A 15,314-nucleotide genomic window follows, 5' to 3' on the forward strand; every position below is an offset into this window, starting at 1 on the left:
AGAATATAATTAATGCTGATAAATAAAAGAAAATCTTAGACGACAATTTTTGGCCAGTTTTAGTCCGTCATTTCCAACTGGAAATTATATTTTCCGAGACGACAATGCATCTGTACACTGAGTATGTTCAACCCAGGATTATTTGCGCAGAAACGGCATTAGAACAATGAGCTGGCCGGCCTAGAATCCTGACATCAACATTATTGAAAATCTGCGCCTCTTTATAAAAAGAGAGGTTCAAGGAAAGGTAGGGAGAATTGAGAATAAGGATGATCTCTTTCGTGAAATCCAGCGCATCTGGACCGACATATCACCGGAGCATGTCAAAAGCCTTTATAGGACCATTTCGAGACGGTTACTAAGTGTAATGGGCTGAAAGAGTCACCTTACAAAGTACTAGGTAAATTTATTCAATTTCTGAAATAAAGTATTCACATTACAATGTTGACCTACTTTCATCTGCGAATGTAAACACGCCGCCATTTGGTACCAATATATTGCATCATACTGTCTCTACATGCAAACCCCAAGAGAATTATTTGCACCGTTGAAGTCCAAAAAGTGGCCTTAAATTACGTTTTGAGACTCCTCAGAAAAACATGGGTCGGCTTTAACCAGGCTTCAGCAATTTCTTTTGTGGTATATCAATATTAATAATTAGACCATGTTCAAAAGGATGATTAATTGTTATGAAAAAGGAACACATCTCAGGTCTCATAGACAAAGACCATATCATTGTCATCCTGCTTCAGCCATAGATGTTATATGCCAAATTTGGCTGAAATTGATAAATTGGTTTTCCAGTAGAAGTTGAAAATCTATGCACTTCATACAAAGTGTTTCATACTGTTTGCAAATATAACGTTTTGCTTTGTTATAATTTAACCGATTTGCTTCATACAATTTGTTAGCTATAGGTCATCGTTTTAATACTTGTTTTCAGTCATGGTGGATGTGACCCTTCAATCGGGAGTGAGGGTATGCTTACTCCTCCTTGGCACCTGCTCCCACGTCTTGTATTTTAGGGGTCCGTGTTTTTGTTCACGATTCTTATTTTTTACATGATTTAGATCAATCACTATTTGTCTTTTTTCACCGTTTCAATCATATTTATTGTCTATATTTCTTCTAGGTAATATTTCATCGTCAGTAGCAGTTTAAACCTGTTAGTGAAAATATTATGCACTCTTAATTCTTGTCAAAGTTTAAAATACTCCTCTTATATACATTATTATTATTATTTTTATAGATTTTTGGAACGACTGTATGTCAATATCCAAAAGGATTTTACAAAGGAATGTGTGTCTTATGTCCCGCTAATACCTTATATAAAGGCGGGGTATCTAGGTATCCACAGAACGTTTTTTGTGTTGAAAGATGCTCTGGCTTGACACCTTTAATATCCGGAAGAATATGTACAGAAAGATGCGGGGAAGGTATAGAGGACCATCAAAGAGGTGACGTAAGATACTGCCGAGACAAACATTTAAACAAAGGTTTTTGTCCTCAAAGTAATTGTCCATTCACTAGCGTATGCTATTTCATGAAGTGTTTCCAGCAATGTCCGACCTTCACTGTCCAATATAACAATAGCTGCTTGATTGAGTGTCTTAAAGACCGTCCGCTCGTTTATAATGGCAGCTGTGTCAAAGAATGTCCTTCGGAGTCAAAAATAATTGAAAATGGACATTGTTTAACGAAATGTTCTAAAGATCGGTATTTATCAGGAAATCTCTGTGTAAGTAGTTGTTCTGAGAACCAATATATTGAAGAAAACAAATGCGTTTCTAATTGTTCTATATTTACAAAAATTGAAGGACGCTACTGTTTATACAACTGTACACAAAATCGATATGTTTCTGGAAATACGTGCGTTTCACATTGTCCCATGGGTCAGTATACTTATGGAAAACAATGTGTCGTATCATGTCCCAACAACACAGTTGTTGAAGAAAATAAATGCCTTACAAAATGTTCTAAAGGTCGCTTTTTGTATGACACAATTTGCTTAAAAAATTGCCCATATGGTTACTTTATAAACCAAACCGAGAAATCTTGTATCGCAGAATGCGTCAGTGGATATATATTTCAAAACGAAGACTCCCTTTTTTGTTTGCAATCTTGCCCCTTCTTAACTGTTCAAACTAATACCACTTGTGAAAGGGAATGTCCAATGGATGAACCTTTTTATGATGACGGATTCTGTCTTCAAAAATGTCCAAACTCCTTAAAATTTATATCAAGAGAAACATCCCCTTTTAATGCTTTACTGTACAAATGTGTGTCGTCATGTTCAAAGTATGTTTCCCTCAATAATCTTTGTGTTGATATGTGTCAGACAAATGAGGTGTTATATGCAAATGCATGCCTTCTTCAATGTCCAAAATCCGATCCATTTCATGTCCATTTACCGGTCAAGGATAGAGGAAAAGTCAATATCACATCATCTTACGAAATACAACAACCGATTTCTGCTTTTGTGGTATGTGCATCTAAATGTCCACATAATTTTGTCATGGACTCTGGCGAATGTTATGCTGATTGCTTCAATTCCAGCAGAAAAATGATACATAATTCATCATGTTTTGAAAAATGTCCAACTGATCATCCATATATGACCAAAACTGGAAGCAATTTTCTGTGCTCATCTTTTTGTATTCACCGCCGCTTTCACCTGGATTGTGTCGAAAATTGTCCTAGTTCGGACACATCAGTTAATGAAGGTGAATGTGTTAATTGCACAGAAATAGGAATGTTTGAGCAAGGAGAAGAATGTGTCAATAAATGTTCAAAATTTATGTATGAAAATAAATGTTACGATTCTTGTCCATCTATCGCACAATTTACGTTTAATAATACCTGCTTCAGGACCTGTCCTGATAATGTTAGCTTGGTTGACGAACAACATTATAGCAATGATGCACTTTTTGTCTGCGTGGAAAATTGCCCTGGGTTTAAATACGTACTGGGTAACCAGTGTGTCTTGAAATGTCCTTCATATAAACAATATCATATCGAAGGTAAATGCATATCCTGCCAAGACATTGGTAAATTTGATGACGGAAAAAAATGCGCTGATGTTTGTCCAGAGATTGGGTACAACTTTCGTTGTATTAAACAGTGTCCGTATGGCACAAAATTGTACAATAAATCTTGTGTAATGACCTGTCCAAGTGATATGCCAGTTCAGCTACATGATTGGAAGAAGGGATATTACTGTGAAATTAAATGTCCGTCAGGAATGTTTTTGTTTGATACCTACTGCACATATAATTGCTATGGCAGATATTCACGAAATTATGTATACAATGACACGTGCGTAGATAAATGCCCTTCACAAGCTTCTTATTTAAAGAGCTTCAGAAAGTACAGCAGACTACTCTATCATTGTGTAGAAGATTGTGAACAAGGACAAGTTAAACTTAACAAAAACTGTTACAATTCATGTCCAGAAAATTATCATGTATTTGATGGAAACTGTGTCTTGAAATGTCCACGAGAAGTTCCATTCATTTACAGAGGACACTGTGTGAAGAACTGTTCTCATTACAAACTAGGATTCAACTGCTATGATGATTGTCCACCTCACTTGTATCGCGATAATGGTACATGCTTGGTGACGTGTCCCGTTCATCGTCCATACGATTATCACAGAAACTGCACAGAGAATTGTAAAATTAATACATATAAAATGGACGGAAGCTGTATCGATGATTGTCCACCTCACTTGTATCGTGATAATGGTACATGCTTGGTGACGTGTCCCGTTCATCAGCCATACGATTATCACAGAAACTGCACAGAGAATTGTAAAATTAATACATATAAAATGGACAGAAGCTGTATCGATGATTGTCCACTTCACTTGTATCGTGATAATGGTACATGCTTGGTGACGTGTCCCGTTCATCGTCCATACGATTATGAAAGAGACTGTTTAGAAAGCTGTAAAAACAACACTTATGAAGCAGACAAAAGCTGTTATGATACTTGTCCTCCCGGGTCATTTGGATACAGAGACAAATGTCTGCCTAAATGCCCGACAGAGGCTAAGTTTGAGTACTTAGGATTATGCAAAGAGAGATGTCCAAACACGACAATATCTTTTAATAATACCTGCATTAGCAGGTGCCCCAAAAATAAAGTTGAATTCCAGCGACGATGTATCGATGAATGTCCGGAATTAGCCTCCTTCAACAATGAAGGAAGTTGTGTCAGTTCATGTCCAAATGTCAAACTCGGAAAAAAATGCTATGAAGATTGTCCCAATAAAATGAATGCATATGAAAAAGAATGCGTAGAAAAATGTCCAAAACATGCAGACTTTATAAATAAAAAGAACTGTGTTAAACGATGTCCATCGTATCACATATACCTTAACTGTGTAAATAAGTGTCCGGAAAATACATATCCCCATGGCATGCAATGTAAATCTGATTGTCCTAAAGAAGCGCCTTTTAAAAAAATTGGCCTTTTTGAAAGGAATGGGGACTGTTTGTCATCTTGTGGGGATTACTATTTAGCAGCAGAAAATATGACTTGTATGCGTAAAAGTGAATGCAAGGAATATATTGACGATATCTGGTGTAGAAAAAAATGTCCATTGCATACATATCTTTTGTACTTCGAAGATCAAAAGTACTGCAAATCATTACATCCTGTTTACGTTTGGTCAGGGATTTTCTTCATCATTATTGCTGCAGATGTTGCCTTTGGAATTAGACTCCTGATTTACGGACGGAGAATATTAAAGGTACACATTAATTTTTAATATTGAAAGGAAAAACTTACAATGTACAAGTTGACATTGGTAAATAGTAGGAAAATAACCAAACTAAGGTTGCCAACTCAGTCTGAAATACAAAAGCAAATGTATTACACTTCATGACCTTTTTAAATATAATGGAATTATGGTATATATTGATTTGATATGATTACAATAAATAGGAGAAAATATATTCATGTATATAAAGTCATCCTGGTTTATTCAGTAACATATGGTACAGTTTATAACATAACATTACATATTTATGAGATAGCATTATATATTTCAGGAAAACGAAAACGAGAAAAAAGAAGAATTAGAAGTTGGTGAAATCAATGTCGTAATTGATGATAATGACGATAATTAACATTTCTGACGATGGATCTATATTTAGGATTCGAAATAAATGTGTACAGGGGGTGTTAAAATTGAGCCTTTTGTATAAGGTTGTTCAATTAAGATGTTTATGTCGACTGAATATGCATTTAGTAGGATTTCTATAATCTTGACATTTTATTCATAGTACAACTGATTTTAAAATATTTATTGCCACTTATCAAATCATTCCGCGTTTGAAAACAGATAGAAGTAAGCCAAATGGGAACTATCTGTATCTTAATGAAAAAGGTGAAGTGATCGATCTACAAAAATTTAAAAACAATACAAATCTGTGAAGTTTACGAATAAATTCTGCTTCATAGGAAAAAAGGCCAGCTAATAAAGGAGCACAATTAATGCCAATCGAAATTCCAACAGATTGTTGGAAGACCTGGTCTCCAAAGACTACATATATGTTTATGTTGTCAATGAGGAACTCCAACATCTTTTTAATATCAACTTCAGGGTAACTGTGTGTAGAATCAGAGTGATTTTAACAAAGTTATTTTGTTGATGACCAGACACAAGCTATGCAAAAATTCCGAGTTCTCTTTTTATTGAAGAAGCAGTTGTCTATGATATCAAAAATCCTAGTTTGTAATGTACCGTGAGGAATGGTTGTATAAAGAGTAGGTAGAAAAGTCATATGTTTTAATGTTACTATCTTTCGAAAAAATTTTGATTTTTAAATTTTCTACAAATTCTTTAAGTTGAAAGAAGAGGAAGAGGAAGAACTCATAAGAGAATTTTGTTTTAGATGTTCAATATCTACACAATGAGTATTTTTTAAAAATTTTCTTATCGTTGCTGAACTAAAACATGCTCCCCTTCTTGTATTGATCTATATTTTACATTTCTACTCCTTTCAGCATATTTTCTTTCTTCTTTAAGAAAATTTAAAATCAATTTTTTTTCTCTATTATAAAATCAATAACATCAAAACGTACGACTTTTCAACACTTTATAGAACCATACCCCATGATAAATTGAAGTCCAGGCTTTTTGATATCATAGACAACTGCTTTTTCAATAAAAATGGAACTTGTCAATATATACTTACCTTGTACATGTCACTGGTCATTTGCAAAATTATTTTGTTAAAAAGCATTCTGATTATACACACAAGTACTCTGAAGTTGATGTTAAAAAGATGCTTGAGTTTCTGATTGAAAATATCTAATATGTAGTTTTTGGAGATAAGGTCTTCCAACAATCTGTTGGAATTCCCATTGGTACCAATCGCGCCCCGTTATTAGCAGACCTATTTTTGTATTCATATGAAGCAGAATTTATTCAAAAACTTCTACAGAGAAAGAGAAGAAGAAAACACTTGCTGTGACCTTCAACTCGACATTTCGATATATCGACGACGTATTATCAATTAAGAATAGTTACTTCGACTCGATATATCCAAGTGAGCTTGAAATAAAAGATACCACACAGTCTGACACATCTGTTTCATATCTAGATATTTTACTAGAAAAGGGTAAAATGGTAACCTTACAACGAAGCTTTATGATAAACGTGATGACTTCAACTTTTAAATCGTCAACTTCCCTAACTTACGAGGGCTGTTCGTAAAGTTCGTGGACAACATTCATAATTACTGACAAACATTGATAAAATATATGAAACTATTATTTTCATTAAATTCGTGTTTCAGTTTATTAATATGCAAGTTTTAATCACAAACAAGGCACAAATTGTTATATTCTATCAGATACAAAAATGATACACACTCATACCCGGAGCACTAAAACGAAAATCCTTGACGTTACTCGACGCCAAAAGCTAAATACATTTAAGTTTTCTCAACGTAGTCACCGTTTAACTCAACAAATTTCTTATATGTCGCTTCAACCAGTCATCAAAAATGTGCACAAACTGTTCTGGTTTCATACGTAAAATACTATTTAACACTTCCTGTCTCATATCCTGCAAATCATCAAACCTCTGTCCGCGTAAAACGACTGTATGTACGGAAAAACGGCAAAGTCACGTTACGAACTTCATTTTTTACAGCACTACAATCTCGGAAAGATGGTCTTCCTTCACGCATGTCATCCAGTAAACTATCCCTTCCGTCCGAAAATCTTCTGTGCCACTTAAACACTAAAGAATAGATTACTTTGCTATTATTTCCCGACTGTTTAAGGAATTTATGGGTCTCTGTAGGTGTTTTTCCGATGTCTACACAAAATTTTATCACTACACTCTGCTGCACCTTTTCCGAAAACGTCCCTTTTTCGAACAATGACGACCCTGTTTTAATAAGCTCTGACCTCGATTTCTCTGCCATTTCGAAACTTTGAACGTTCAAATTTTACAGGTTTGACGTTATAACTTTTGTCAACCTCATAATGTAAAAGCCATCCAAATTTCCGCGGAATTTTACAAAATACAAATGAAATGTATAAAGTGATAAATAACTTTTTCATTAAAACTTTGTTGTGCTCCGGGTCACTATCCCAAGTCTAACAATGAAGTCATTATTGTAATTATACACTTAAAATTGAATAAAAATTTTCAATTTGTATTTCACATATAGTAAAGGATTATAAATATGCTAATAATGAATATCTATGACGCAACTTTTATTTAAATTTTAGCTTGTCCTGGGACTTTACGGACATCCCTCGCGATCGTATGTAGAAAATCACCTGCATATGGGGTTTATGTCTCTCAGTTGATTCGATACGCAAGAGCATGCTCTACGTATAAACAATTTCTTAAACGAGGCAAGCTATTGACATACAAGTTGATGAAACAAGGATATCAACAGTCTCGCTTGAAGTCATCATTTTGCAAGTTTTATGGTCGATACAATGACCTTGTCAGTACATACAACCTATCATTGAGTCAAATGCTGACTGATGTTTTTCATACTAATTGTTAGGCCATTATTTATACACGGAACTGTCTACGGATTTTCTCTGTTTTTTCTGAAAATGACAAGGAGCACACGGCGGGTGTGACCGGTCGGCAGGGGATACTCACTCCTCCATAGCACCTGATCCCACCTCTAAATTTTGAGGTCCGTGTTTGCTCTGCTCCAATTTTGTATCGTTTCATTGGACTTTCGAGATTAATTAAAATACTGTTCGTTATCTTCTTATTTCATTGCAACCAGTCTTCGACTCTAAGATGTCATAATTATCTTTTCAGGCATAATAGGAATCTAGTTTGGTTTTAACTGGGTATTTTAGGTGCTACTCCAGTCGCTCTGTGTGGTGTTCTTCTGTACCCTGCCATTTTGGTGGCTCCTTTCCTCAATAATTTCCGTTTGCATGTGAGTCACAATTAGCTTTCAATAGTGTTTTAAAATTATTCACCATTCTACCTCCATATTAGCTTACAACCCCTTTTTGGATTGTTATGACTGACATGTTCCTCATCAATTGTTATGCCATCATTTTTATACCGATGTGAATTCGGACTCTACCTGAGCAATGCACAAGAGTCACAGCGGGTGTGAAAGGTCGACAGGGGATGCTTACTCCTCTTATGCACATGATCCCACCTCTGGTCTACCCAGGGATGTCTGTGATTTTTCTTGTTCACAATGTATTCTTTACTATTTTATGATTGATCACTTTTACCTTAAAATTCAACATTTGCATCAAATTGATGTTTAATGCATGATCCCGTTTTCCTTCAGAGAGATCCTTCAGTGAAATTCTGTAAAGCAGCACTGTGATCCCTTTCGCTTTTTAGAGTGTCTGGAAAGTCATATCTTGTCTGTCTTCGCGGTAATCTTGGTCATGCCCGTGTTTAAAAAAAAATTAAATCGTTTCAAAAAAATGGTTTAATTTGTCAACGGATACCAAAAGTTGTAAAAGGCTCCAGCAGATCAACTGCTCTTGCTTGCCGTTGGTATTAATCTGGAAACACTTTGTGATAGAATGGGTCTGGCGGGGGAGAAAGTAAATTGTTCACCTGAAAGCTCAGAAGCAGATGGACGAAACATTTTAAGTCCCAACTCTATTTTTGTCCAATTTAGAAAAAAAAAATATAAAATATACTCATGCGTTGACGCCTGAAATTACATATTTTCCCCCTATAATGTTGCATTTCATCTAATCAGAGGACTAGGAATAATTCAATCATCTAAAAATATTCCTGTCTTTCGGATAAAACCTTGTGAATAGAGGTGTCGTGTTGCGGTATAATTTCCTCACCGACCATGAGTGCCGATTACTGGTCTAAATTTTCAACCTTCCACAAGAACCCAATATAAATTTGAAAAATTCTCTAAGGGAGCATATAAATCAAGCAAATAAACAAACAAAATATTTTTATTTTTTACATTTTACACAAAAATATATCAAATATAGTCTTAATTGCTATGATTGAATATGCTTATTTTTGTTGTCAGGGAAATCTGACGTCTCTCTTCAGAAGACGATAATTAAGATTAATAAATAAATAAATAGATAAATGAATAAATAAATAGACAGATAAATAAATAAATAAATAAATAAAAGAGAGGGTTTCCTAAACGATTTTGTATCATTTGATTATCAAATCATGAAATGAATGAATTCATATTGTGTTTGGTCAGCAATCTCAGCTTAGTATAATCACATTGCTCTTCGGGCTCAGTGAATACTATAGTACTGTATACTCTACTACTCCTCTGATTACGGTTTAGGCACCAGCACTGGGCTAAATTGGTCAAATCCATTTTCCTTCAATATTATTGCAATAATTGCAGTGTAAGATTGGTTATCGCCGAAGATCTACTTTCCTCGATTTTTATCAGCATACTATTTTTTAAACATTGGGTTCGAAATGCAGAAAATATGGAACAAAGAGATAAACACGGCAGACGAAATATTCAAGAGATCAGATGGAAAATTCAACGTTTCTTCGTAAGTTTACAATGTAGGCATTCTTAATGACCATAAATGAATATGTCACAGCTAGATTAAGAAGACCCTGTTTCTTTTTTACGATACAAAACGGGGAAAATGTTTTACCAGGTTATTGTCCATAGACCCATCAGGGGCGTAGCTTCCATTGTGGCAATGAGGCAACTGCCTCACTAGATTTTTAACCACCAACACTCCCTCCCATATATAGTTAATAATACATTGCAGAAAATATCTTGTAAAAATTATAATTTAAGCAATTCTATAATGTACGTTCATACCAACAAGGTTTGGGCTCTACCTCCATTACTGAAAACTCCAAGTAGGCAATGATTGGAAAAAATTAAAAACTGATAAATGTTTGACAATTATTAGTTTTGACGATATAAAAACAAAATTAAAAAAAAATGTATTCATTTTAAAATGTGTTAGTTTTAGAAAACATATTTATTAACTCTTTAACCATCGTCGAAAACCTGTGGTGGTCTAGCTTCTCTTGCTTCGTGGGTTTCTGACGATGCTCTTTTAGATATTTTAATAATATGTGGTATCATATCCACGCTATGAAACTGGTAAAATTAACTATACTTATGTGCAGGAGAAGTCTGATAAAACACCCAAATCCATATTCTGTCCGGAGGGGTGTGTGGTGCCCCCCTCTACCCCCCACCCCCCACCCACCACCACCATGGCGCTGCCCTGACCTACTTGGGGCCTTAGGTGGCCCCATACCTCCTGACGCTATGGTTTTGCCTCACTAGAATTTTAAGCCAAGCTACGCCCCTGCCCATACAGTGCTAACTGGACTTCTAATGTGACAGAAATTATATGGAGTTGTAGCGTAACTGAGCTGTCTGGTGCTTGGTCATTGTCTTGCCAACACTTATAAAACTGGAAAGAGTAACCTGGTTGATTTCCCTATTAATAAGCCTTGAGTGCCCTTGACACACATTTAACTTGATAAAATTAAAAAAGAAAAAAAAAAGAAAGAAAGTTCAATTATCGTTTCCTAATTTTTAATTTTCTTGGTGTCTTTATTTATATCTATCATGACATAGAGACTCCCCCCCCCCCCCCCCCCCCAGACAACTCGCCACTAGTCTTCATGCTCCACCAAATGTTTATTTTTTAATATGTATTCTGGTTTTATTTGTTTTGTTTTTTAATTCTTTATTCTCTCAAAACCGGATCACTGGTACAAGAGATACATATTTACAAACACAAATAACAGACTAGTTATTGAAAATTTTTTATTTTTTTTCACGAATATTATATGTTGTACAGATGTATAGCACCATTCTCTATCCAGAGTTGTCTTCCGCTCGCTCACAATGTGGGAGCGTAGCGGGAACGACAACTCTGGATAGAGAATGGTATAGCACCGGTCTTAACTATTTTACTTTATTATTAAGAGGGCTGGGTGGTTGTGGCCATTTTTAGACTATATTGATCTCCTTTAAAAGAAGAGCTCCATATAAAGATATACAAAAATGATCAGATTTTAAAACTAAAATTTATGAAATTTTTCTTTGCCAAATGATAGTTGACAGTTTAAGATATCATATCTAAAAACTTAAGTTATATCTGATGGTTAATTTGTTGACCCCCCAGCCTCCTTAAAATGAAACTTCAAACGGCGATAAGCACGATTTTTTTTGGTATACTGGTATATCGCAATTTTTTATTACGTGATACGTATAATAATAAATGTTGGAATAATAAATTTTGTTGTTTAATCTTTTGCATTACAATTACAGGATGTGTAAACAAATGTTGTAAAACAGTAAAACATGCCTTATCAATATATTGATAAAAATGAAAAGGTGAAGACATGTTTTCACAACTTATTTATAAGAAAAATTGTGTTCAAACATATCATGATATTATCGTGATATTTCTGGAAGAAATCGTGATATGTCGTGATATAAAAATTTTGGCGATACCCATCCCTAATATTTAACATGTTATAATAAAAATATTTGGCATCAGAATCGTTACCGAAACACGAAACATGATAAAAAACATTTACTATGCAAACTGTAGATTAATACTCAAAAGGATGATTAGCCTATCCAAACTCCGAATTTCCGGCGAATACATGTACATGCGTGTACAAGCAACTTTCAAGAATAGTACTTGAGGACAGCATATATTCAGAAAAAAAAAAAATAAATAATGATTTCAAAAACTTTAAATTATTCCAAGGGAAACCTTTAAAAGGAAGTCAAAATAGGTCGGAACAGTCGGCATCATTTTCAATGTTCAATCATCTGGTCATCCCTGTATCTTCATACGTATTTCGTATGTATTATGAGAAATATTTATGATTTCATTTTTGATGAAATAATTCTTAAAATTGCACAAGGATGTACTAAATTTTTGTTGTTATTTTGACTTCGTAAGATATTGAAGTTGTGCAAGAGGTAGAAGAAAAAGTCAGCCTACTTCATAAGAAAACTATATAAATTGCAAAATTTTTGCTTGAAAAGAAATATGATTTACGTAAATTGTTTTGAGACAGAAATACATTAGCACATAGACATTAATCGTAAGACGTATAAAAATGTTTGAAAAAAGAATGAATGAGAGGTATCTTTACATCGGGATGAGTTGTCTTAAAGAAGAGGGCGCTTTTGATTGGCATTCGGCAGGAATCCGGGCGCACTTGAAAAGTGAAAATTTTATTGATCTGTAACGTGATATTTTAACATTCATTTGATGTCTGGGGTTCTTTGAAGAAAGAAAATATTTTTCCGACATTGTGTCTTGATTAATTTTGCTAAGATGTGTTTTAAAATATGGCTAGATAATTAATTTGGTACAAAATTTGACAGTTTGTACACATGTCTTCTATAAATTTGGTATCTTTGGGTCAACTCTCCACGATTTTAAAACGTATATAATAGTTATTTATGTATATTTTAACTCAAAGAAAGAAAATGGAGAGAAGAACCAGAAAGCATAAAAAATGCTTTATTGTCATTTTAAAACCCACAATGAATATGTGGCGACGATAGCTTAGGGGTAAGCGTTACATGTCCGTATCAGATGAATGTTTGGTTCGAACATTGCATGGAGCGTTTTTTATTTTTTTTTAACAAACAATCATGTCGTTTTCAGTTTGATTTTATTTACTAATTTTTTCAAATTTTAAGACTGTTGTTGCACGGAAAGCAAAAGCAATTCTTCCATGCGCGGATCTAGAGGGGGGGGGGGTCCGGACCCTCCCCCCCCTGGAATTTGCAAAGTCATTAAAGTATATATACTGAACAAATAAAAAAAATACTTTGGACCCCCTTCCCCCAGAAAAAGTGAACCGCGCGCCATCACCATGAAATAAATATTTTAACGTTTGGGAATGGACTTTTCAATTTACATTTGTTTTGTTTTTTGTTTTTTGCTTGTCAAGAAATTTCTGGATTGGAAATTTTTTTGACAGGGGTGGACCCCCCTCCCCCCACCCCTGGAAAAAAAATCCTGGATCCGCGCCTGAATTCTTCCCACCTACATGTACCGAAACTTTGATGTATATCCATTTAACTATTCCTAATTATCTTGTTATACTTTTATCGTAATTATAAGATCAGCAGACTTAAATATTACAATTTGATAAGGTATTTCACAATTTCAATGTAAATGTAATATTTTCCTAAGTGCGTTACTTTGCAGTCTGTCCATCTTTGGCAAGCCAACGAAATCGTCTGTTTGACATTTAAACTTTTAAACTATGAATAATGAATAACCATTCCACGCAGCAGGCACGCCCGTATTCTTGAGGGCAACAAAATGCATAGTTTTCCCCAAAATTATTTGAAAATAAATAACTTAATAATACACATTTAATGTACATATTATGTAGAATACTTTTTCAAAGCTTGACTTGATTTGAAAATTTCAATTTCATCACGACGAAACAGATGTACAGTTTAGTATGGGGGAAAAATGTTGACCAAAATATTCAAAATTGAAAATGTTTATAATTCATCTTAGGGTATTAATTATCGAACTTATAAAGAAATACTTGAACCAAAAAAATTATTGTTATCTTGCCTCTAAAATTTTCAACTTTAGATAATCAAACAATTATAAACTATTGAAACTGGGAGAAAGAATGGTATTCCTAGAGTTCTAACGACTTGTACTTGATAAAATATTTAAGTACATCACGCATTTTAGAGTTTTGTCCGTATTGTATTGATCTTACTGAATTCAAACTTATAAGAAAATCGTTCAAATAATGAAATATAAATTGTAAAAAGTTAAAGTTAACAAATCTGATATAAAATACCAGATCTTTTACTTTAGATGTGAAATGGGAAGGACCTGTACGTGGGGATAGGAAGGGATGTATCCCTCTTTCGACCCCCACCACCTTTTTTCCAATGTTTTATCCCCGTTCCTCTCCCTTTTTCTCTTCTTTAGATTAGAATTTTTTTCCTAATTGACTAGGTTATTAAAGCATTAGCTAAAAATGATTCGTCCGACCTTAAGACCAAAATACATTGGTATGTTATCCGAAGCTAAAGGATTTCTTGTAGAAAAGACAGTCCGAAACAAAATATTTAACTATTGAGTGACACGTATATAATTCATCGACATAAAATGAACAGAATAATTTCACATTGGATTATGCAGTTTGATAAAAACTAACAATGGTTCTCTTTGTAGTTTTAGTTATACTGTGGCTCTTGTGGCGAGGAGATTCATCTTTGGTAATTATAATTTTCTTTTTGTATTGCCAATGTTGAGGAAATAAAGAGTGTCTCTCAATCTATTCACAGCTTTGTTGAATTTTACCACAGGGTTCGGAAAACAAGAAACACCTGACAGCGATGGAGATGTATAATACGAGACATATTGATAAAAGCAAAAAGAAATGGGAAGGTAACTGAATAAAAAACTGATCAAGAATGTTGAGGCAGAATTTAATTTGAGAAAAAAAAAATTTGCTTCATTATTAGTTCTATTGCGATAAAAGATTTAGACCTCTATACAATTTTCGAAATTTTCGCATCTCTGCTGCCAGTTTTCATTTGAATAAATATTATTTTAAGAATGAAGTATTAAATCTACTCTTACATTACTGCAGTTAAAAAACACCATCTGTTTTGTTCATTGCAGATGTAGTTAATGTAACTGTGAAGATAGAGGAAATCGGGAAATCAAAAGTTCTGTCAGTTTATTGTCATTTGAACGAAAAGGCCAGACCATTTGTAAAGAATGTGGAAGTCTGGATAGTATGGTGGCGTGCTCAGACTGGTGAAAAATTCAAGATGATCGGAGGTACGACGGCGAGGTAG

General features: G+C 34.2%; 1 protein-coding gene across 1 annotated transcript; it reads left to right on the forward strand.

The window, feature by feature from the left end:
• The first annotated feature begins 2,173 nt into the window (after positions 1–2,173).
• LOC133203481 (proprotein convertase subtilisin/kexin type 5-like) lies at positions 2,174–15,314 on the forward strand. Its single transcript, XM_061339259.1, has 4 exons — positions 2,174–4,753; positions 5,055–5,105; positions 14,817–14,898; positions 15,136–15,314. Exons 1-4 carry the CDS (start codon positions 2,174–2,176, stop codon positions 15,312–15,314), a joined length of 2,892 nt encoding a protein of 963 aa, XP_061195243.1.

Source organism: Saccostrea echinata, unplaced genomic scaffold, assembly GCF_033153115.1.
Source record: "Saccostrea echinata isolate AGI-Se365-2 ecotype Australia unplaced genomic scaffold, CSIRO_AGI_Sech_v1 ptg000051l, whole genome shotgun sequence".
Taxonomy (NCBI): domain Eukaryota; kingdom Metazoa; phylum Mollusca; class Bivalvia; order Ostreida; family Ostreidae; genus Saccostrea; species Saccostrea echinata.